A 22,104-nucleotide genomic window follows, 5' to 3' on the forward strand; every position below is an offset into this window, starting at 1 on the left:
TTAACCTTAAGATTTTTATTCATCAGGATGAACATGCTGCATGTATACATACAGTACTGGTATTTACAACATAAATAAAATTTTTACATAAAAATTAAACAAATATGACTTTCAAAATTAATGAAATAATAAAACTGAACCTAACTGTACAACGTTTATTTAGGGCTCATACACAGCATTGTTGCCAATATGTTTAGACTACAGTGTAAATTCATCAAAGGCACTAAGGGATATGTCTTTTCTAGCATTTTAGAACCAGGAATAATTAAATAACATTAAAGTATAAACATACATTAAAACTTGACCAAACACCAGTAAGTTCTAATGGGAAACCAGATCTTTCTTTAAGCTATCCTTGTAGGGAAATAAGGGAGATTCTTTAAAATACAATTTCAGGGGAAAGAGAAATTATTAAAAACAAATTATAAAGCAAAAGAAAACAATAAGGCATAAGAAATAGTAAAACCAAAATGTGTTGTAGGTAAAATGAATCATATAAAAGCAAAGTATTCAAGGCTTAAAAGGACTTTAATTGCACCTAATTTTTAAAGTATCAAAATGCTTTTATTGGAGAAATAAAAAATAAAAAAACTATCCGTCCCCTCACCCACCCAGGTTTTGACAGACATGCCAACTAACAACTGTGATTATGAGAAAAATATACAACATCCTGTGTGCATATTCTGAAGAGTTTTAGTTAACTAGTATTAAATTGAGTGGAGAATTATGTATGATATGGAGACCGCCACTATATTTTAATACCATAATAAAGGTTATGCAATCACAAATTATAATAACTTCCACCCTATCAATGTTGTCAAGATTACTTTTAATAAATAATTCTTATTACTTTTTAAATCAAAGGGAGAACAGAAGAAATACTTATTTGAGAACCTAAATATTTATATTTTGGACCAAGTTTATCTGGGTATTGGATAAGTCCACTCATTTTAAGTGTCTAGGGGCAGCTAGGTGGCACAGTGGATAAAGCACCGGCCCTGGATTCAGGCGTACCTGAGTTCAAATCTAGCCTTAGACACTTGACACTGACTAGCCGTGTGACCCTGGACAAGTCACTTAACCCCTACTGCCCTGCCCCCCCCCCCAATAAGAGTGTCTATGTGTTGTGCACTTTCATGGAATTATCACTGAAGTCACTACAAACTCAGCCTGTGGATTTTTAAATGTAGTGAGCCTTATAAGTTTATTTCACTTTAGCATAATAGTTTTGTAAATTTTATCATAACTATTGAATGACCCAAAATTCAGTCCCTCCCTTGCTTCAAATCTGACAGTTCAATAAATCTAACATCGATGTCTTATGAAGCCAAAAATATAATGGTCATCTACAGCAAACAGTGTGAGCATATACACCTAAATTTTTCTTAATCACTGAAAATATATCAGTTTTTCTTTTATTTGAGTTGTACTTTGAAGGGAAAAAGACACAGGAAGTAATCCTATGTTCTAGTGCAATGAAAAGAATGCTGTATTGTCAGTAAGGAAGGCTAGGATTCAAATCCTGGCTCTGGATGACATTAGGCAAAATACTACCTGCTTCCCTGAGCCTTAAATTTCTAATTAGTAAAACGGGGATAATAATACAAATACTCCCTACTTCAAAAGATTGTTGAAGACCAAATGAAAATGTACATGAAGGGTTTTGGGAACTTTAAAGGACCTTATAAAGTAAGCTATTATATGTTATACTATTATAATAAAAAATACTTCCCTTATTATAGCAAACTTTTTTCACTGAGTTAAAGGCTGAAAAAGAATATATTCTTGTTTTTTTGTTTTAGTGAGGCAATTGGGGTTAAGTGACTTGCCCAGGGTCACACAGCTAGTAAGTGTTAAGTGTCTGGGGCTGGATTTGAACTCAGGTCCTCCTGACTCCAGGGCTGGTGCTCTATCCACTGTGCCATCTAGCTGCCCCAAAAAGAATATATTCTTAAAAGGAAAAGAAAAATATTAACTATGCTTCTACTGGACAAGAAAGATTTCTCCACAGAAATTTCTCCCAGAGTACATAGGAGCTTAGATTTAGTGCTGGAAGGGACCAGAACTTTCAATTTAGGAATGAGAAAACTGAGGCTCAGAGAGGTTCAACAACTTTCTCAAGATCACAAAGGTGATTAGTCCCAGGCCTAGCTTTAAACCCACACCCTCTGACCCCAGATTTACTTCTCTCTCCTCAGTGCCACTTGGTCTCCAGTGCCTGAAAGGTCTCTGACAAACATGTCAACTGTGAAGGAATCTTACTGACACTGTTTTTCAGGAAAGTCTTCACAGTATTTTAGCCATATTTCCTACAAGAGGAAGTACTACAGATTTTAAAATATCTCACATACTACAAAGAGAACACACATTATACTCATCACACTCAGGGACCTCAGTGCTCGTCCTTCTTGGAGGTAACTCATCAATTTTTCACACCTTTAGTTACTTTCAAAAAAGAAAAAAAATCATAAATGAACATCTAAAATGCTTATTGAAATCTTGTTAATAAATACCGTTTTTTGAAGATTTAAGACATTTGAAACCAAGGTGGTTTAGCCTTAGTTAACAATACTTTTTTTAAGTCTAAAAATTCACACAAAAAATTAAAATGCTAGTGGTTAGTAGAAGTGCAATGTTCCAAAAAACAAACAACTATCAGTTCTGTAAGTAGGTGACCAACCATTAGAGGAACAATGAGTTTCTAATAAAGTACTTTGTACATTTTTTTAATCCTAACTAAAAACTGACCAGTTTTAAATAGGGAGATGGCATCACTCAAATGACTATGTCAGAAGAGGTAAATGTGTACGCTCCATACTTCCAAAGCACAGGAAATTTGAAGAAGGGAAATTAAAGTCTCCAGCTTGAAGAATGGGCTTGAGAAGAAGTCATTCTCCTCTAAACATCTTCAGGATGAGTGTTTTTGTTTGGTTTTTTTACTCAAAGGCAACACCAACTGAATCTGCAAAGCTCTCAATAGACTTCTTTTGTCAATAGTTAATTTCTGTTAAGTTTGTTTATTCATTAAGTGTGTGAGGTTTTCTGAAGAATGAGAATTCTTTCAGGCAAAATGTAAAGAGTAATTAAAATGAAATTAAGGGGCAGCTAAGTGGCACAGTGGATAGAACACCGGCCCTGGATTCAGGAGGACCTGAGTTCAAATCCAGCCTCAGACACTTGACACTTATTAGCTGTGTGACCCTGGGAAAGTCACTTAACCCTCATTGCCCCGCCAAAAAAAAAAAAATGAAATTAAGACTCAGATGCAGTCAAAACATCAATTCACCTACCCGTAGTTCAAATAGGATCTCAGCGGTAGGCAATAAAATGTCCATTTAAATTAGTAACTTATTTGATCTCCTATAATTTCTCTAACTCTAGTTACTTGTTGTGAAAAATGTGGCACCCTTAAATTAGCAACAATTCACTAAAAATATAAATCCACAGGCTTTGCTACCTTTATTAGCCCAAACAAAAACGTATGTTTCATTTGAATTTAAATTAGCAGTAAAACAATGGAGGTACAGAAAGGTTGGAAAGGAGGAAGGAGTACATTGTCAGTGTACATCATTTGTGGGCATGATAAAGATGTGTGTTCTGTTTTCTTTAGATGAGCTGCTTCATTTTATACATTAACTACAGCAAATACAACCAATGTAATGAGCAAGTATTTAAATAGTGAAAGAAGACTTAGTGTTCAGAAAAAGCCATATCATAGATGAAAGCTACCACATTCAAACACAATACAACACAGGATACTTGAAGCTGCCAGTTTCTATGTGCAAGGCATGACATGACATTTAGCTTTTTCATGTCTTAAAATTCAGGCTCTCTCTATGAAGGTATTGGGTAAATAGCTCATGACTTTACATACACATCTAACACTGTCATTCTGTACAATATGGTCTTTCAAATTTTCCTGCACAAAACAAATAGTAGTAGTGCACATTATGACAACTTAACAACTACTAGATATGCTGTCTGAACATGTTATGTTAATATAACATATACAGCATAACAGTACTTGAAGACAAAAGATCATTTCTAATTCTTACTCCAGAGTAAGGCATTTATTTATAGCTCTGGCTGTATCAAATTACAGGAAAATCCTCAATGTTCTCAAGTAAACTAAATAGCTAGGCCAACCATTAGAACATATGCTCATTTTATTGTGGTTTCAGATCTGTAAATGTTTACTGAAGCAAAGAATCAATGACAGTCTCAGGCTTCGCAGAACGCTTTCTGTTTTGGAGGGAAAAACAAGAAAAAGAAAATGAATGTTTTCTCAAGACGCCAAAAAATGCAAGCATTTCCACAGTGTGTGATATATATATAAAGTTGACTACTTGTCTATTCCTTAGAGGCATCCAGTAAAGTTAACTAAGATATGCAAAAATTAGTATTTCTTCAACATGTACACATAACTAGTTTTATATTAAGTTTAATTCTTAAGAAAAGTGTTATGAAGATACAACATAATTTTTCAATATTTTGAAGAATGAATATGATTAAGGTTATACTTCCTGTCTTGATAGTGTCATTACAGGATGTTAAAATACAAAACAAAATCTAGGATCACTTTGGACATGGGGTTGGAGGGGGAGAAAATGGAAAGAAAACTTAACTCATGGGGCCCCAACCTTTTCTTAATAAGCTCTCCCTATATGCCGGTTGGCTGATGGGTGATGTGGGTGCTAATACAACCTCAACGAGACACAAATATGAAACAGATGAAAAATCAAAGGAGAGAAAATGGAGAAAAGGTCTATGAGATGAAGGCTTTCATGGTGGTCTCTTAGAAAATACCTCTCCTACATTGTACACATTATCATCAACATTATGTGTTGATCAACTGTGATAGACTTGATTCTTCTCAGCAATACAATGGTACAAGATAGTGGAAAAGGCTCTCCAAATCCAGAAAAAAAAAAAAAAAAGAACTGAGGAATATGGATGCAGATTGAACCATACTATTTCTTTTGTTTTTGGTGCTGTTGTTTTTCTTTTTTGAGGTTTTTCCTTTTTTTGCTCTGATTCTTTTCTTATAACATGACTAATGCAGAAATATGTTTAATGTTATTGCACATATATAACCTATATCAGATTACTTGCTATCTTGGGGAGTGGGGGAGGGAGGAAAAAAAATTTGAAACTAGAAATCTTATAAAAACTAATGTTGAAAACTATATGTACATGTAACTGGAAAATAATTAAATGTTTCATAATTTAAAAAAGCTATAAATAAAAATTTAAAAAGAAAATACCTCTCCTGAACAACTTATCTAGAAAAAGAGGCAACTCACCAGAAGAGATTAGTGACTAGGTAGTTCTCATGACTGAAAAGATTTTGAGACTAAGACAGAGCAGGTTTTTGTGGTATTTGCAAAAAACCCAAAGTGTGACTCAGCAATCAACAGTCTTGGATAACCCAAATGGGCTAGAAAAATTCAAAGAGTCTCCCTTTAAATTCTGCCCTTTGACCTTTAATCAGATACACTTTTGAAAGTGTAGCTATGGCTAGAAAAATCAAGGCAATGTTTCTTTCTTTCTTTTTTTTTTTTTGGTGAGGCAATTGGGGTTAAGTGACTTGCCCAGGGTCACACAGCCAGTAAGTTAAGTGTCTGAGGTCGGATTTGAACTCAGGTCCTCCTGAATTCAGGGCCAGTGCTCTATCCACTGTACCACCTAGCTGCCCCAAGGCAATGTTTCTTTTCTTTTTTTTTTTTTTTTTGGTGAGGCAATTGGGGTTAAGTGACTTGCCTAGGGTCACACAGCTAGTAAGTGTTAAGTGTCTGAGGCCGGATTTGAACTCAGGTCCTACTGACTCCAGGGCCGGTGCTCTATCCACTGCGCCACCTAGCTGCCCTAGAAACTAATTCTGAAATGAAATTCTTAAAGTCTCAGCCAAGATCTTGATTGTAATTAACAGAAACAAAAATAAATTGTGTGTCTTAATAGCTAGAATAGCTCAAGCCCAAGATTTATAAGATTTAATAATATCCTTACCTTCTTCCAGTTTTGGGCCTTGATTTTCCCTTTGAAGTGCGTGGCCTCTCCAATTTCATCAAAGATTGTCTCAGGCTTTCTTCAGTATAAGCTAAATAAACATGGGAAAGGTCCACTTCAAAGGGCTAAGTAAACAAAACAAAAAAAACCGGAACATTTTAATGCCATTTTTGGGGGGTGGGGCAATGAGGGTTAAGTGACTTGCCCAGGGTCACACAGCTAGAATGTGTCAAATGTCTGAGGTCGGATCTGAACTCAGGTCCTCCTGAATCCAGGGCCAGTGCTCCATCCATTGCGCCACCTAGCTGCCCCAGTGACATTTCAATAAATGTACTCTTTTGAATAAAATATCAAACTCTATAAAAGTCACTAAAATTGCGATTCAAATAGATGTCTGCTACACAAGCAATCTGACATTCTTATCCAAAGCCTAGTAAATAAAAAGTGATCACCAAGTACTGGGAGAGTAAAAAATAAAAAAGCCCTGTTGTGCTACACTTTTTTTTTAGAAATAAAGAGATATAACAAATCCTTCCCTGTATCACTGCAACATTTTCCTGTTGGCCTAAGACCAAAGCAGCAATGAAAAAAAAATCATTATAGACATATTTCAGATTCCAAAACAGTCCCATGATCCTCTATCTACAGGAAGAGATAAGAAGAATAAAGCTGTCACTAAGTCACATTGAGTGTCCCTGTGCCCCTGACTATGAAAAATATCACGCCCTGAGTATTCCCCCTACCACAACTATTAGAATATCCCTCCGAACAATACTCTTATTTTTTTGTTTGTTTTTTTTTGTTTTTTTTTTAGTAAGGCAATTGGGGTTAAGTGACTTGCCCAGGGTCACACAGCTAGTAAGTATTAAGTGTCTGAGGCCGGATTTGAACTCAGGTACTCCTGAATCCAGGGCCAGTGCTCTATCCACTGCGCCACCTAGCTGCCCCCCAGAACAATACTCTTATTACAAGGGCTCTGTGGTGGAACATGAGACCCCAAGAAACTTAGAGACCTTAAACTTTAGCAGAAGTGAAAAAACAATCCTTAAACTTTAGATAATGAAACCAAAGATTTCAGAAATGAAAAACAATCTCTGTTTCCCACTTCAGGAGTGTGATGTTGCCAAGACCAGGGGGTCATGTAAACCCCAGAATATTAAGAGACATTTCTATCATATAAACACCAATAAGCATATCGAGGTCTGCAAGGAACATAGATGATATGTGAGTTCCATACTTGCATGTCATCAAGGTATATATATCACTTGACTCCTGAACTCCCCCTCCCTTGGTAGTTTTTGCAATCTCATTACTCTTGGCATGTAGCCTTCTTTGTCTGAAACTGTATAAAAGATCAACTCTCCTTCCATTCAGAGAAACAGTCTCGATCATGACTCTCTCCTAATAAATCTATTTTACAAGATTTGCTGTGAGCCTGCCAATTCTTTGGATGAGCCAGCCCCCCGAACCAGCTCCCATGGCACCTCCATCCCTATATGAAAGGCAGTATGGCCAAATGGCTATCTGAACAATGTAATAAATCACATTCTTAAAGAAACAGCAGTAGCAGCAAAAATAACCAAACTTACATCTTTCTCCTTTTTATCAGGTACTGGAGTCTGCTTCCTCATATTATTTCCTGTGTAAGCAACACATTTCTTGAATAAAAAGAAAAGTATTAATTAGCAAACATGGGACTAAAACAAAAATAACACATTATTCTAAGGCTAATGTTAATGCTTATAAAGGTATACTTACTAACTGCCATTCTCCAATGTCTTCATTCCAGTGAACATAATTTTCAATCATTTCCTTTGAAAAGATGTAAAAATATTCTACTTGTAATGTTAAACAACATAAGTTTTTTTAAAGTTTATGAAGGAGAGATCTGATGGTATTTGAATACAGATTGAAACATAATTTCTTTTTTTAGTTACTTTATCAAGAAAAAAAATGATGAGCAGGGTGCTATAAGAAAAACCTGGAAAGTCCTACATGAGCTGATGCAAAGTGAAATGTACTGTATACAAAATAACAGCAATAATATAAGATGATCTGCTGTGAATAACTTGGTTATTTTCAGCAATGCAATGATCTAAGATAACTCTGAAGGACTTATGAAAATTGCAATCTATAGAGAAAGAACTGATGGTATCTGAAAACAGATTGAAGCATAATTTTTTGATAGTTTTGTTTTTGTCTGTTTTCTTTCACAACCTGGCTAATGTGGAGATGTTTTGCATGACTACTCATATATAACTTATATTGAATTGCTTGAGTTCTTGTGGGGGTTGGGGAGGGAGGGAGGAAGAGAAGTTGGAATACAAAGTTTTAAAAAACTGATGTCAAAATTTGTTTTTACATTTAATTTCATCTATACCTTTAATGAATATGTTCAAGAAACAGCCCTCAAAATACTTTATTTTCAATGTTTTCCTTAAAAATTGAACTTTTAAAAAAAGATGAAAGATTATAAATATGACAAGGGATCAACACTTCAACAAACATTAAGTACCCTTTGTGAGGAAGCAGAGAAGATACAAAGTTTAGCTAAACCAGGGTCCCTGCTCTTTTAGACCTAAGAGTCTAGTAGAGACACCTATCCAAATAATTACACAACAAAAGAAATGGTGAGTGTATCCAAGAGCTATGTGACAGGGAATAAAGGTGATTAAAGACAAGGGGATTTTATGAAAAGTTTCTGGAAAGGCAGCATTTACGCTAGGCTTTAAAGGATAACTTAGAATTCAGAAACTAAGCAAGGATTAGTTACAAATGAGAGACTCATGGGGATTCCAGGTATAAAACAAAGTGTAAGCAAAGAGGAGGAGAGAGTAAATGCAGGTCAGGTGGGGGACTATATATTTCAGCTTGGTTGGGATAGAGAACAGGTAGAATAGTGTGAAATAAAGCTCCAAAGTAGAGAGGCATCTGATTACAAAGGGCCTTGAATAGCACGAAAAGGCATTTTTAGGCAATAAGGAATCACTGAAGGGTTTGAGCAGTGTAGTGACAAGACCATATCTCTGATGTCTATATGTAGAAGATATGTCTGAGCAGTGGCACCAACAATAATTTGGAGGCAGGAGGTCACTGGAAGTAAAGCAATTGCACAGGTGAATGGTAATGAGGGGTTATGTGGCATGGAAGCAGCAGGAAGAGAAAGGAGGGAATAGATCAGATATACTGCAAAGGCAGAATGGAAAGGACTTGCTAACATTACACCAAGTTATCTTGAACACATGACACTGAGAATGGCGATGCCACTGATACATACAACCAAGTCAAGAGAAGCAAAGCAAGGCAAATTTTTGTAAAAGATATGTTGGGTGTCAGGTACTGGTGGGACAATCCATGGTTAGTGCAGGGTATGGGAATGGAATGCTGAAAGGCAGAAATGAAGAAATGGATTTGGGAGCTATTTACATAAAGTTGATCCCTGGAGAGGTAGGAATCAGATTATTAAGAGAGCCTGCATATAGGGCTGGCAAAGACAGAATGTTCTGAATCAACATCCACCTCAGAGGTCAGGATAAACTTGTGAAAAGGCAAGAGAAGAACAGTTTAGAAATAAGACATCCAGAATGTGAGATTTGAAAACAAGGGAAGAGTGTTTGTCAATGTCAGTATTGTCAATGATAGCGAGTTGAGTCCTTGCCCCAAGAGATCAGGTCTTGGCTTTATTAAAAACTAGGATCCTTTGTTGTGTATCTAATCTGTTCCAGTAGCAAATCATTTGATAATTATTGCTTTGTAGTAATTTGAGAACTGGTACTGCCAGGTCTCGTTCCTGTCCACTTTTTTCTCCCTTATTTCCACTGAGATGCTTTTGCTCCATCAGATGAAGTTAATTTTTTTTTTTAGCTCTAAAAAGTAATCCTTATGGTAGTTTGATTGCAATGGCACTGAATGAATAAGTCGAATAGTATTGTCATATTTAATACATTGGCTTAGCCTACATTGAATATTTCTCCAATTATTTAGAATCTGTATTTCCTTAAAGATCCTTTTGTGGTCGTACCCATATAGTTACAAATATTTAATACATATTTAGTTATTTTAAATGGAATTTCTCTTTCTTCCTGCTGGTTTTTTTGTTGGTATTATAGAGAAATGCTAATGATTTACATGGATTTACTTTATATTCAGCAACTTTAATTGTTTCAATTGATCTTTAGTTGATTCTTTAAGGTTTTCTACATAAACTATCATACAAAAGCAATAATTTTATTTTCTCTTTGCCTATGCTTATTCCCTCAATTTTTTTTTGCCTTACTGCTATAGCAAGCATTTCTAGTACTTTATGAAAAAGTAGTGGTGATAATGGACATTCTTGCTCTACCTTTGATCTTATTGGAAAGGCTTTAATTTATCAATATTACATGTAATACTGGCTCCTGATTTCAAGTTAATACTATAGAAGTTCTTTCATTTCTGTAATGGGTTTTTTCACTTATTTTTTTTTTTTTTGGTGAGGCAATTGGGGTTAAGTGACTTGTCCAGGGTCACACAGCTAGTAAGTATCAAGGGTCTGAGGCCAGATTTGAACCCAAGTCCTACTGAATCTAGGGCCAGTGCTCTATCCACTGCGCCACCTAGCTGCCCCTCTGCAATGAGTTTTTTTTTCTTTTTTTTTTTTTTAGTGAGGCAATTGGGATTAAGTGACTTGCCCAGGGTCACACAGCTAGTAAGGGTTAAGTGTCTTAGGCCACATTTGAACTCAGGTCCTCCTGACTCCAGGGCCGGTGCTCTATCCACTGCGCCACCTAGCTGCCCCTGCAATGGGTTTTTATAGGTCAGGAAAAGTAGTTAACATTAGCTAGGATTCTAATTGTTTTAATGTTTAAAATACATCTTATTGATGATAGTCTTTACATCACAATCATTTCAACTCCCCCATTCCTCTTCCCTAAATGGACCCTCTTGTTATCTAGCTTTTGTTCCCATTACTACTCTACTAAAACTGTCCTCTCAAAGTTCACTCATGACATTCTAAGCCAGAAATTCTTAACTTTTTTATGTCATGGATTCCTTTGACAGTGTATTGAAACCTATGAATCCTTTCTTGGAATAATGTTTTTAAATGCTTAAAATACATAAGATTATAAAGGACATGAATTATATTGAAATCCAGGTTAAGAACTCCTGTCCTACTAATGCTCTGTTGGTGGAGTTGTGAACTAATCTAGCCATTCTGGAAAACAATTTGGAACTATTCCCAAAGGGCAACCAATTTGTGCATACGCTTTGATCCAGCAATAGCACTACTAGGGCTGTATCCCAAAGACATCCAAAAAAGGGAAAATGACCTATTTGGACAAAAATATTTATAGTAGCTCTTTTTGTTGTAGCTAAGAATTGGACATCAAAGGGATGCCCATCAACTCAGGAATGGCTAAACAAGCTGTGGTATATGATTCTAATGGAATATTATTGTGCTATAAGAAATGACAGGGGCAGCTACATGGTGCAGTGGATAGAGCACCAGCCCTGGAGTCAGGAGGACCTGAGTTCAAATCCGGCCTCAGACACTTGACACTTACTAGCTGTGTGACCCTGGGTAAGTCACTTAACTCCAATTGCCTCACTAAAAAAAAAAAAAGAGAGAGAGAGAGAGAGAGAACTGACAAGCAGGATGATTTTGGAAAAACCTGGAAAGACTTAAATGAACTGATGTATAATGAAGTGAACAGAACCAGGAGAAGGCTGTGCACAGTAGCAACAATATTGTATGATGAAGAACTGTGAATGACTTAGCTATTCTCAGCAATACAATGATTCAAGACAATCCTAAAGGCCTAGTGATGAAGCATGCTATCCACCTGCAGAGAAAGAACTGATATTGTTTGAATACAGAATGAATCATGCTATTTTTCACCTTCTTTCTTTTTTTTCCTTTTATTCAAGTCTTCCTATACAAAATTTCTAATATGGTAATGTTTTATATAACTGTGTATGTATAACCCATGTCTGATTGCTCAGGAAGGAAGGGATACAATTTGGAACTCAAAACTTTAAATAAAAATATTTTAAAATTGGAGGAAAAAAAGAAGAAAATAACAGTAAGAAGAAAAAAAAGAACTCTCATCCTAACCGCTAAATTTAATGGCCTGTTTTCAGTTCTCATTCCTTTTTTGATTATTCTGCAGCATTTGTCACATCACTGTTAAACAACCCCTCCCTATTGGACACTCCCTTGGTTTTCCTCTTAGAGGTAGCTAAGTGGCAAAGCAGATAGAGAGCTGGACCTGGAGCCAGGAAGACCTCAGACATTTACTAGCTGTGTGACTCTGGGCAAATTATTCAACTGTAACTGCCGACTCCTTCAGTTTCCTCAGCTATAATAGCACCTATGTCCCCCAGCTGTAAAGATTAAATGAGATAAAAATGAGATATTTGTTAAAGCATTTAGCACAGTACCTGCTGCCTAGTAGACACAGAAATGCTTCTTTCCTTCCTTCTTTCCTTTCTTCCTTCACTAATTCTCTTTTTCTAGTTTTTCGTAACTCTTTAACGTGGGTGTTCCCAACCTTTTTTGTTTCATAGACCCCTTTGATAGTCTGGTGGCAGTGAAGCCTGTGGCCCCCTTCTCATAATGTTTTTAAACACATAAATGCATCATATAAAATTTATAGAATTACAAAGGAAACAAACTACATTGAAATAAAGATATGTTTTCCCATTTAAATTCCTGGACCCTCTGAAATGTCACAGGGGGAGTCTATGGATCTCAGGTTAAATACCCCCAAGCGTGTGCTTGTCATTCTCTCTTGGCAACCTCCTTCATTCCCACAGCTTCAATTAATTACTACTATAATGCAGAAGATTCACCAAATGCAAATTAATTACTATTATAATGTAAAAGATTCACCTTCCAACCTAGTCTCTCCATTTAGGATTTAGACACACATGTCCAAATGCTTACAATATATATTTTTCTTTCTTTCTTTTTTTTTTGCAGGGCAATGAGGGTTAAGTGACTTGCCCAGGGTCACACAACTAGTAAGTGTCAAGTGTCTGAGGCTGGCTTTGAACTCAGGTCCTCCTGAATACAGGGCCCATGCTTTATCCACTGCGCCACCTAGCTGCCCGCTTACAATATATCTTTACCCAGATTTACTACAGGCACCTCAAACTCAGAGACTAAAACTGAGTTTATTATCTTTGTCCCTAAGCCTGCTTCTACTTTTGACCCTATTTCTGCATAAGACACCACCATTCTTTCTTCTTTGAAAACCAGGGACCATATCTGATTCCTCCTTCCCTTACTTCCCATAAGTTACCAAGTCTTAAAGATTCTGCCTTAGCAATCTCTCATTCTTCCCCCTTTCTAATCTCACTGCAACCATTCTAATACTGACCCTCATTGCCATCTGCTGGGACTATAATACTCTAACAAGTATACCCAACCTCACTTTAATCTGACTTTCATACAAATGAACAGAATAATCTCTTGTTAAAAAAAAAAAAAAGGTTGAGATACTTTATTTATCCATAATAGTTCTAGCTAGCTGGAATTGGAAATAAGGTCTTAGCGCACAGCACAGCTAAAATCCCACTTCTCCAAGAAATATGTGATGTCATTTTCATCAAAGTACATTGTGTCACAGGATAACTAACTGTTCTTATGTATCACCCCTCTGCTTAAAAATCTTCTATGAGTAAAATTCAAATTCCTCTGCCTGAAATTTCAGGCCCTGCACCATCTGGTGCTTCACCTTTCTATCTGATATTGCTCTTCAACACAATTGATGCTCTAGTCAGATTCTTCTCCGTCTCCCTAACACAAACATTCCCAACCTCTCTCCATTTGCTTATGCAGTCCTCTATGGCAGAGAATACCCTCCTTTCACATTGTCTCTGGCTGAATTCTTACTTATTACTTAAAATCTAACTCAAATATTACCTTTTCCATGAAACATTCCCTGATCTACCAAGTCTCCAAAGACCTTCCTTGGATTTCATGTAGCAATTTGTTTTGTAACTCTAATTTTTTTTTTTTTTTGCAGGGCAATGAGGGTTAAGTGACTTGCCCGGGGTCACACAGCTAGTGAGTGTCAAGTGTCTGAGGCCGGATTTGAACTCAGGTCCTCCTGAATCAAGGGCCGGTGCTTTATCCACTGAGCCACCTAGCTGCCCCTCTAATATTCTTTTTAAAAATTTTTTTTAAATTAATTTCTTTTTGGGGGCAGCTAGGTGGCTCAGTGGATAAAGCACCGGCCCTTGATTCAGGAGGACCTGAGTTCAAATCCGGCCTCAGACACTTGACACTCACTAGCTGTGTGACCCCGGGCAAGTCACTTAACCCTCATTGCCCTGCAAAAAAAATTAAAAATAACAAACAAAAAATTTATTTCTTTTTTAAATGTAATAAACATTTTTATTTCTCATTTGAGGTTCCAATTTTTATCCTTCCTTCCCTCTCTCTCCCAGAGACAGCAAGCAATCAGATATGGGTTATATATGTATGATTATGTAAAATTTTACCCTGTCATTTTGTACAAGAAAACTTGATTAAAAGAAAAAAATGAAAGAAAGTGAAAAATAGCATGCTTCAGTCTGTTCCATCAACCTCAGTTCTTTCTTTGGAGGTGGAGAGTATATTTCATCAATGTCCTCTGGGATTGTTTTGGATCATTGTATTGTTGTATAACTCTAATATTCTTAATAAAGTATACCATAGATACCATGTGTTTTTGTATCATCTCCCTGCGGATGATATGTTGTTTAATTTTTTTCTGTCTTAACACAGCATTTTGTATACAGAGGGATTTATTAAATCTTTGCTGAATGAACTATGACTGTCAGTTTAAAAAAACAACAAAAAAATCCTTATAATCGACATTCATAAATGTTATTGGATCACTATCCATATCCTGTTCCCTCACTGCGGGTATACTCCAAAGTTCTGTCCTGGGCCCGCTTCTCTCCACTCCTTCTCTCCATTCCCTGCTACCTATCCCTCTTCCCCACTCTCTCTCCCACTGTCCTCATCAGTGACCATGGGATTAATTATCACTTCTATGCAGATGATCTATCTCTGGATATATATATATATGTCCAGTCCATATCACGCTGCATTTCCCACTGGATATCTTGTAAGCAAATAAAACTCAACATGTCCAAAAGAGAACAGATTATCTTTCCCCAAAAGCCATGCCACTTCCTAACTTCCCTTTATCTACCTAGTGTACCATCATCTTTCCAGTCATCTAGATTCACACCTCTTAAGGAATACAGTAGCCTCCCAGACCTGTTAACTGAAAAAGTCCCTTGGAAAGCTCAAAATCCCAATAGGGAAGATGGATCACCCCCACTGGAGTGTAAGACCAGCTCCTTTTCCCACAAGTTTGAATATCAACTAGCCTCCAACTCCCCAGGAATGGTTCCTCCCCCAACTAACATGAATCAGTACCAGTTCCCAAGTCCAAGCTCCTTACTCCTTTCTCCTAATGCCTGGTCCTGCTAGACTCGAGATAAAAACCCAATGAAAACCCACTAGACTTTACTGGTGAGGGAATAGGTACCCCATTCCTTCTGTGGCCCCAGCAGGAAACCCAATTCTACCTGTGGGCCCAGTAGATCTTTTTCCATTATTCTTCCTGACAGCCTTTTGTTTTGAGAGTATCTATCCTCAATAAATCTGTCTTGCTTTACTGTCTTGTTGCAGGCTCCATGTTTTCTTGTATTGGGCTTTGATGTCTCCTGAACTTTGAGCCTATGTTAATACAACAACCTTGGAGTCATCCTTGTCTCCTCGACCCAACAGTTAAATAGATGCCATGTCATTTCTACCTTCACAACATCTCTTACCTATATTCCCTTTTTTCTACTTACAAGGCCACCAGTGTGGTTTAGGATTTCATCATCTCCTGCCTAGACTATTACAGAAGTCTCCTAATTGATCTCTTTGCCCCCAAGTTTCTCCCTCTTTGTCTATTCCATTATCCGTATCACTGCCAAATATTCCTAAAGCAAAGGTCTGACCATGTCATTCTTCTACTCAATAAACATAGATGGCTCCCTATTTCATCTAGGATCAAAAAAACCTTCTTTGTTTCACAGCCAAAGCCCTTCAAAGCCTGGTTTTAACCTAACTTTATTATTCCTACATCCTATGTTCTAGTCAGTTGGCATTCTTGCTATTTCTCACAAATAACCTCTTTACATAGCTGTCCCCCATGCTCAGAATGTACTCCCTACTCATCTCTGCTCCCTTATAGAGTACCCTCACTTCTGTCAAAGCTCATCTCAAGTACCACCTGTTGCATGTGGTCTTTTCTTATTGCTATAACTGATAGTGCCTCTCCCAGAAAATTACCTTGTTTATTTTGAATCTATTTTGTAAATATCGAAGTATACATCTCTCCTGAAAGACTGCAAGATCCTTGAGGGCAGAGACTGTTTCACTTTTGTCTTTGTATACTCGGGGCCTAGGAGAATGTCTGTCTTTAATAAATGATGATTGATTTCTACACTTCATGAATTTTCCAATAGTTCTTCCTTCTATACTCTTTTTAGTCCCCAAACCAAGGAGTAATGTTTTATATACCACTTCTATCAAGATTGGACACCCTCCATTCTGACAACTCTGCCATTAACAGAATATATGTTCCCCAAACATGGAGAACTTATTGTAATAATATGAAGTACCAGGCTCACAAACTGACAAAGCAGAAGGGCAAGCACTCCCTATGCGCTCAGGAGAAAAGGTGCTATGAGCTGAAGAGGAATGGCTATGGTGGTCAAACAAAGCGAATTTTATCTCAAAAGTCAATATCACAAAAACTGTGCTGAAGTTTGAGCCCAAATGAAGATCTAAAAGGATACCTGGTGTTTTCTCTTCTTGTCTCCTCCCAATTCAAAATGTTTGTATCTTTTAATGTCCAGTATCCTTTTCGATCTTCATTTAGAAGTTCTAAGCTTCATCCTTTTTCATTTTTATAATTAAAATCAATTAAAATGTTAAACTTTTATTTTTATTCTTTTTGGTCTCATATTTTGCCATTTGGTGTTTGTTTGTTTTTTTTAGTGAGGCAATTAGGGTTAAGTGACTTGCCCAGGGTCACACAGCTAGTACCTGTAAAGTGTCTGAGACCAGATTTGAACTCAGGTACTCCTGATTCCAGGGCTGGTGCTCTATCCCCTGCGCCACCTAGCTGCCCCATATTTTGCCATTTGGGAAAACACTTAAGTAAATCTAGCCACACTATGTGAAGCTTTTCCTATGTGGGAAAAACTAATTAATGCTTGAGGATATATCAGATACTTAATCAATGTGGAATGTAGTTCAGAGAAGTGTTTTAGTGAATCTTAGTTCAAAATCTTTTGTCACTGAGAAATCACAAATAGGGATTTCTAGTGGCTTTTTCTGCTAGTGCTACAATTAAAATCAGTTATCAGCTGCCTATGTCCCTGGGCATGTAGACATAGGGAATAGGAATACAAAGTAATAAAGTCAGGGGTACTTTATAATCATTGGATTTAGTCATACTGGCATTCAGCAAATCTAAATCGAATCCATAACATTCAAGGATTTCTATACTTCAAAGTATTATCTCAATGAAGCAGCTATTACCCGTGGGTACAAGAGTCAAATAGTGCTCAAAAAGACTACTTAAAAACAACTGAAATGCCTGCTAAGGGAGTCATTAAAGGGCTGCCTCATTGAGGAAGCTGATGGTGGTGCTAATTATTTGATAAAGGATGGTGGGAATGACAGCTGTTTAAAAAAAAAGAAAAAGATGATTTGTAACAAAGAAGTCTTCTACGGAGGTTACCAACTATAATATTACTGTATTTTATATAAAAACTATTTGTACACCTAAAAGGCTATGAGGTTCAAGAGAGCTGAATAATGTCTGTCTTAAATTTTTTTATCTTTCCCCAGTGCCTAACACAATGGTCTTCACAAAAGAGGTACTTAATAAATGGTGTTTTGGGTTTTTTTGATGAGGCAATTGGGGTTAAGTGACTTGCCCAGGGTCACACAGCTAGTAAGTGTTAAGTGTCTGAGGCAGGATTTGAACTTGGGTCCTCCTGACTCTAGGGCCAGTGCTCTATCCACTGCGCCACCTAGCTGCCCTTTAATAAATGTTTTAAAGGAGCAACAAAAAAAATTAGACACACTCACTACTTACCTGATAATCTTGAGGAATAAAGTTGTCAATAATAAGCATCTGAAGTCTAAGTTCCCTGCTAAGCTGTCTAATGTTTTCCAGAAGACCTTCAATTTCTCTCTGATGTTCCTGTTGAAGATCTGCCATCTACAGTAATGAAAATATTGTAAACAAATTGTAAAACCAGTCTTATTTCATAGCAAAGGACAATTGTAACTATTCTTTTGTGGTCTTACCACTTCTACAAAAGCTTTTTTTTTTTTCATAAAAGCGAATCAAGGAAATGAGAATAAAATATTTTTAAGCCAACAGATAACAATTATACTTTAATGAGTAATTTTAAAAAATAAGTTAACTTCAACAATAAAAAGAGCAGAGAAAATCATTTTGTTCCTTTAAAACTAAAGGAACACTTTTTGATTCCCTTATATAAATTAGAGCCATGTAAATAAAGGGGCTATAAAAAAGAAAAAGTTACATTTTACTGATACTATTTATATTTGATGCACTGATTGGTTTTGCCAATTTAAAAAAATTCCTTATAATAAAAAGAAATGGCTGAGAGGTGAAAGGAGTAATGATACAAGAGTGTTAAAAGATTTTTAAGAGTTAAGAGTGATCTATTAAAACTGACCACTGCTATTTGTTGCCTCAGCAGGTACTACAGGATCAGTTTGCATTAGCATGGTTTCTTCCAGTATCTGCTTCTAACTGCTTTATGATTGAAAAAGAAGAATTGGAAGAAGTCTACTTCTCTTTACCTTCTCTTTATCTTATCTTGCCAGGGGATGTATGGTTCCCTTGGATCTAGTGGGAATGACTATGTTAATAAAGACACATTCTTTTCTTTGTAACTAGTAATAAGCATCCTCTACATGACCAGCAAGGAGTCTCCTCTTTCCTAACCCTCTTTAACTCAAGTACCCTTGAACAGTAGAATGTTATGTCACTTACAGACACATATGCTTGTAGACTTCTTATAAATCAATTATTTATTTAGTTATTTATTCATTCATTCATTCATTTTGGGTGAGGCAATTGGGGTTAAGTGACTTGCCATGGGTTACACAGCTAGTAAGTGTTAAGTATCTGAGGCTGGATTTGAACTCAGGTCCTCCTGAATCCAGGGCCAGTGCTCTATCCACTGTGCCTCCTAGCTGCCCCATGCTTGTAGACTTCTGATGGAAAGAGTCTCACCCTGAGTGAATTAACTGCAGCTAACTTCTTTTTCTGTCCCTGATTGGTTAATAGCAGTATGAAGTCAATGGACTCCAAAACAACTTTTGTCAAAAGAGGAAATTTAAACAATATCAAAACAAAACAAAACAATAACAATTTTTAAATGTTATTTTCAGATACCAACCTCTGACTTTGCAGCCATTAGCATCGTCCAAACTTTCTTCAACTTCTTGGTCTTTCCCTGAGCTTCTTCCTGTAAACTAGTATATTTCTCTTCAATATCCAGGCGTTCTTGCTAAAGCAAAAATTGTTCAAGTTCAAATATATTCTCTATCAATAAGGAATGCCAAAAATTATAAAGCTAACTATCAAATATCATTTTTGAATGAGATCTATCTATCTATCTATCTATGCTTTATTTTTGGCAGGGCAATGAGGGTTAAGTGACTTGCCCAGGGTCACACAGCTAGTAAGTGTCAAGTGTCTGAGGCCAGATTTGAACTCAGGCTTTCCTGAATCCAGGGCCATTGCTTTATCCACAGAGTCCCCTAGCTGCCCCTATATATATATGCTTTAAAATTTAACATACTCTTAGCTCTTCATTGAAAAAGCTCTATGCTAAGTAAACTCTCCAGACATGAATAAACAGTCATCATTACCTCTTTTTCCTCAAGTTCTTTTCTAAGTTGTTCTGCTCTTTTCCTTCTTTCTTCTAGTTCCATATTAGATTCCTCCAGAAGTTTCTCTTGCTCCTCAGCTTTAGCCAACAAGTCAACACCTCCAACAATCACTTTCTTCTCTAGTGCAGATAATTTTTCCAAAAGTGACTGATGCTCTTGTCTGTTTGTTAAGATAAGAATACAATACTATAGAGAAATACCTGCTATTCTGACATTTGTCTAAATTTTTAAAAAAATTTAAACTCAGAAAGATTTACTAAATTTAAAAACTAAAAGAGGGTCTCAAAATTGAAATGTTAATTATTGAGCTCTTTCATCTCCCTTGCCCTTTTCCATTCCATCAAACTTCAGTGAATCACCACCCATTTTCATCTTCTTCCCTGTAGTCATAGAATAGATAACCCTACTCAATACAAACAATTTCTTTATGCCCTTTAGATATGCCTTTGATTTCCTTCTACCTCCTCAAAGACCTTGACCCAGCAAAGCAACCTTTCCCTCACATGCAACTTTAATTTCTTCTTCACTGGATCCTTCCCATCTGCCTTGGCCCTCTTCTCTTCTCTCCCTTATTATACTGTCTCTTTCTTGGGAATCTCATTCAGTGCCATGTCTTCAGCTATGTCCAGCTTCCAAATTTATTATCTCCAACTTTGACCTCTCTTCTGGGCTCCAGACCCACATATCCAAATGCTGACAAGGACATCTACATCAATCAATAAAGAGTCATTTAAGTGCTCCTTATATGCCAAGCACTGTGTTAAGCCTTGGAGATACTAAAAAAAAAGGGGCAAACACAGCCCCAAGGAGCTCGAATTCCAATGGGGGAGGCAACATGTAAATAACTAGGTACATGCAAGATATACTCAAAGTATATGTGAAGTAATCTCAGAGGGGAAGGCCTTAGTGGTTGAGGGAGCTGGGAAATACTTCTGCACAAAATGGGATTTGAGATAAGTCAAACCAAGAGGCTGAGGTGAGGAAGAACAGAACTGTAGGCACAGGACACAGCCATTGCTATGGAGACAGAGTATTAGGCTAGGAAGAGCAAATAGGCCAAGAGAGCTGGATTGTGGAGTATGTGGAGGAAAGTAATGTGTAACAAGACTAGAAGAGTAAGAAGGGACCAAGTTGTAAAAAGCTTCAAATTTCAAATAGTGTTTTATGTTAAACCCAGAGGCAGTAAGGAGCCACTGGAGTTTACTGAGTGAGTGAAAGAGAGGAGTGACATGATCTGACCCAATCTTTAGGAAAATCACTTTGGTAGATGAATGGACAATGGACTACAGTGGGGAAAGTATTTGAGAAAACCAGTTAGAAAGCTATTGCTAATAGCACTTCCCAATTTCAAACTATATTATAAAGCAGCATTCATCAAAACCAACTGGACTAGAAACCAGATATAGACCAACACCTAGCACTCTATCAAGAAAAACTACAAATGGATATATAACTTAAGACATAAATGATAGTATCATAAATAAATGGGAGAAGCAAGCAAGAAAGCAACTGTTAGATCTAAGTATAAGGAAAGACTTTTTAACAAAGGATCAAAGGAGGTAAAATGCATGATTAGGATTACATAAAATTAAAGAGATTGTATAGAAACAAAACCAATCAGAAGAGAAACAGGTAAATGGGGGAAAATCTTTGCTACAGGTTTCTCTGATAAAGGTCTCATTTCCAAGAAAAATAGGAAATGGCCTGAAATGTATAAGAAACAAGCCTCAACTGATAAATGGTCAAAGGATCTGAACAGGAAGTTTTTAGAGGAAGAAATCAAAGCAATCAATATCCACATGAAAAAATGCTTTAAATCACGAATAATGGAGAAATGCAAATTAAAAGGTAAGGTTAGCTCCACTTCACACCCATCAGATTGGTATAGTTGACAAATGCAGAAAATGACAAATGCTAGAGGGGCTAGGAGGAAAAAGGTATATCAGTGCACTGTTGGGAGAACAGTGAATTGGTTCAGCCATTCTGGGAAGTAATTTGAAACTATGTCCCTTGACCTAGCAATACTACTACCAGGTCTACATTCCAAAGAGAGCAAAGAAAGAGAAAAAGGACCCATATGTACAAAATTATTTATAGCAACTTATGATGATCAACCACAA

General features: G+C 36.7%; 1 protein-coding gene across 4 annotated transcripts in view; it reads right to left on the reverse strand.

The window, feature by feature from the left end:
* KIF3A (kinesin family member 3A) overlaps window positions 1-22,104 on the reverse strand; it is a 57,885-nt gene continuing 35,781 nt past the window's right edge. For all 4 annotated transcript variants that reach the window (XM_043982356.1, XM_043982358.1, XM_043982357.1 and 1 more), the window contains 7 exons: window positions 19,964-20,144; window positions 19,489-19,599; window positions 18,147-18,272; window positions 7,765-7,818; window positions 7,596-7,664; window positions 6,007-6,131; window positions 1-4,242 (listed from right to left, as the gene is read on the reverse strand). In XM_043982356.1, coding sequence (XP_043838291.1) covers window positions 4,194-4,242; window positions 6,007-6,131; window positions 7,596-7,664; window positions 7,765-7,818; window positions 18,147-18,272; window positions 19,489-19,599; window positions 19,964-20,144 — 715 coding nt within the window. In that variant the 3' untranslated portion in view covers window positions 1-4,193. The remainder of the gene's footprint in view (window positions 4,243-6,006; window positions 6,132-7,595; window positions 7,665-7,764; window positions 7,819-18,146; window positions 18,273-19,488; window positions 19,600-19,963; window positions 20,145-22,104) is intronic.

This window comes from Dromiciops gliroides, chromosome 2, assembly GCF_019393635.1.
Source record: "Dromiciops gliroides isolate mDroGli1 chromosome 2, mDroGli1.pri, whole genome shotgun sequence".
Classification (NCBI taxonomy): domain Eukaryota; kingdom Metazoa; phylum Chordata; class Mammalia; order Microbiotheria; family Microbiotheriidae; genus Dromiciops; species Dromiciops gliroides.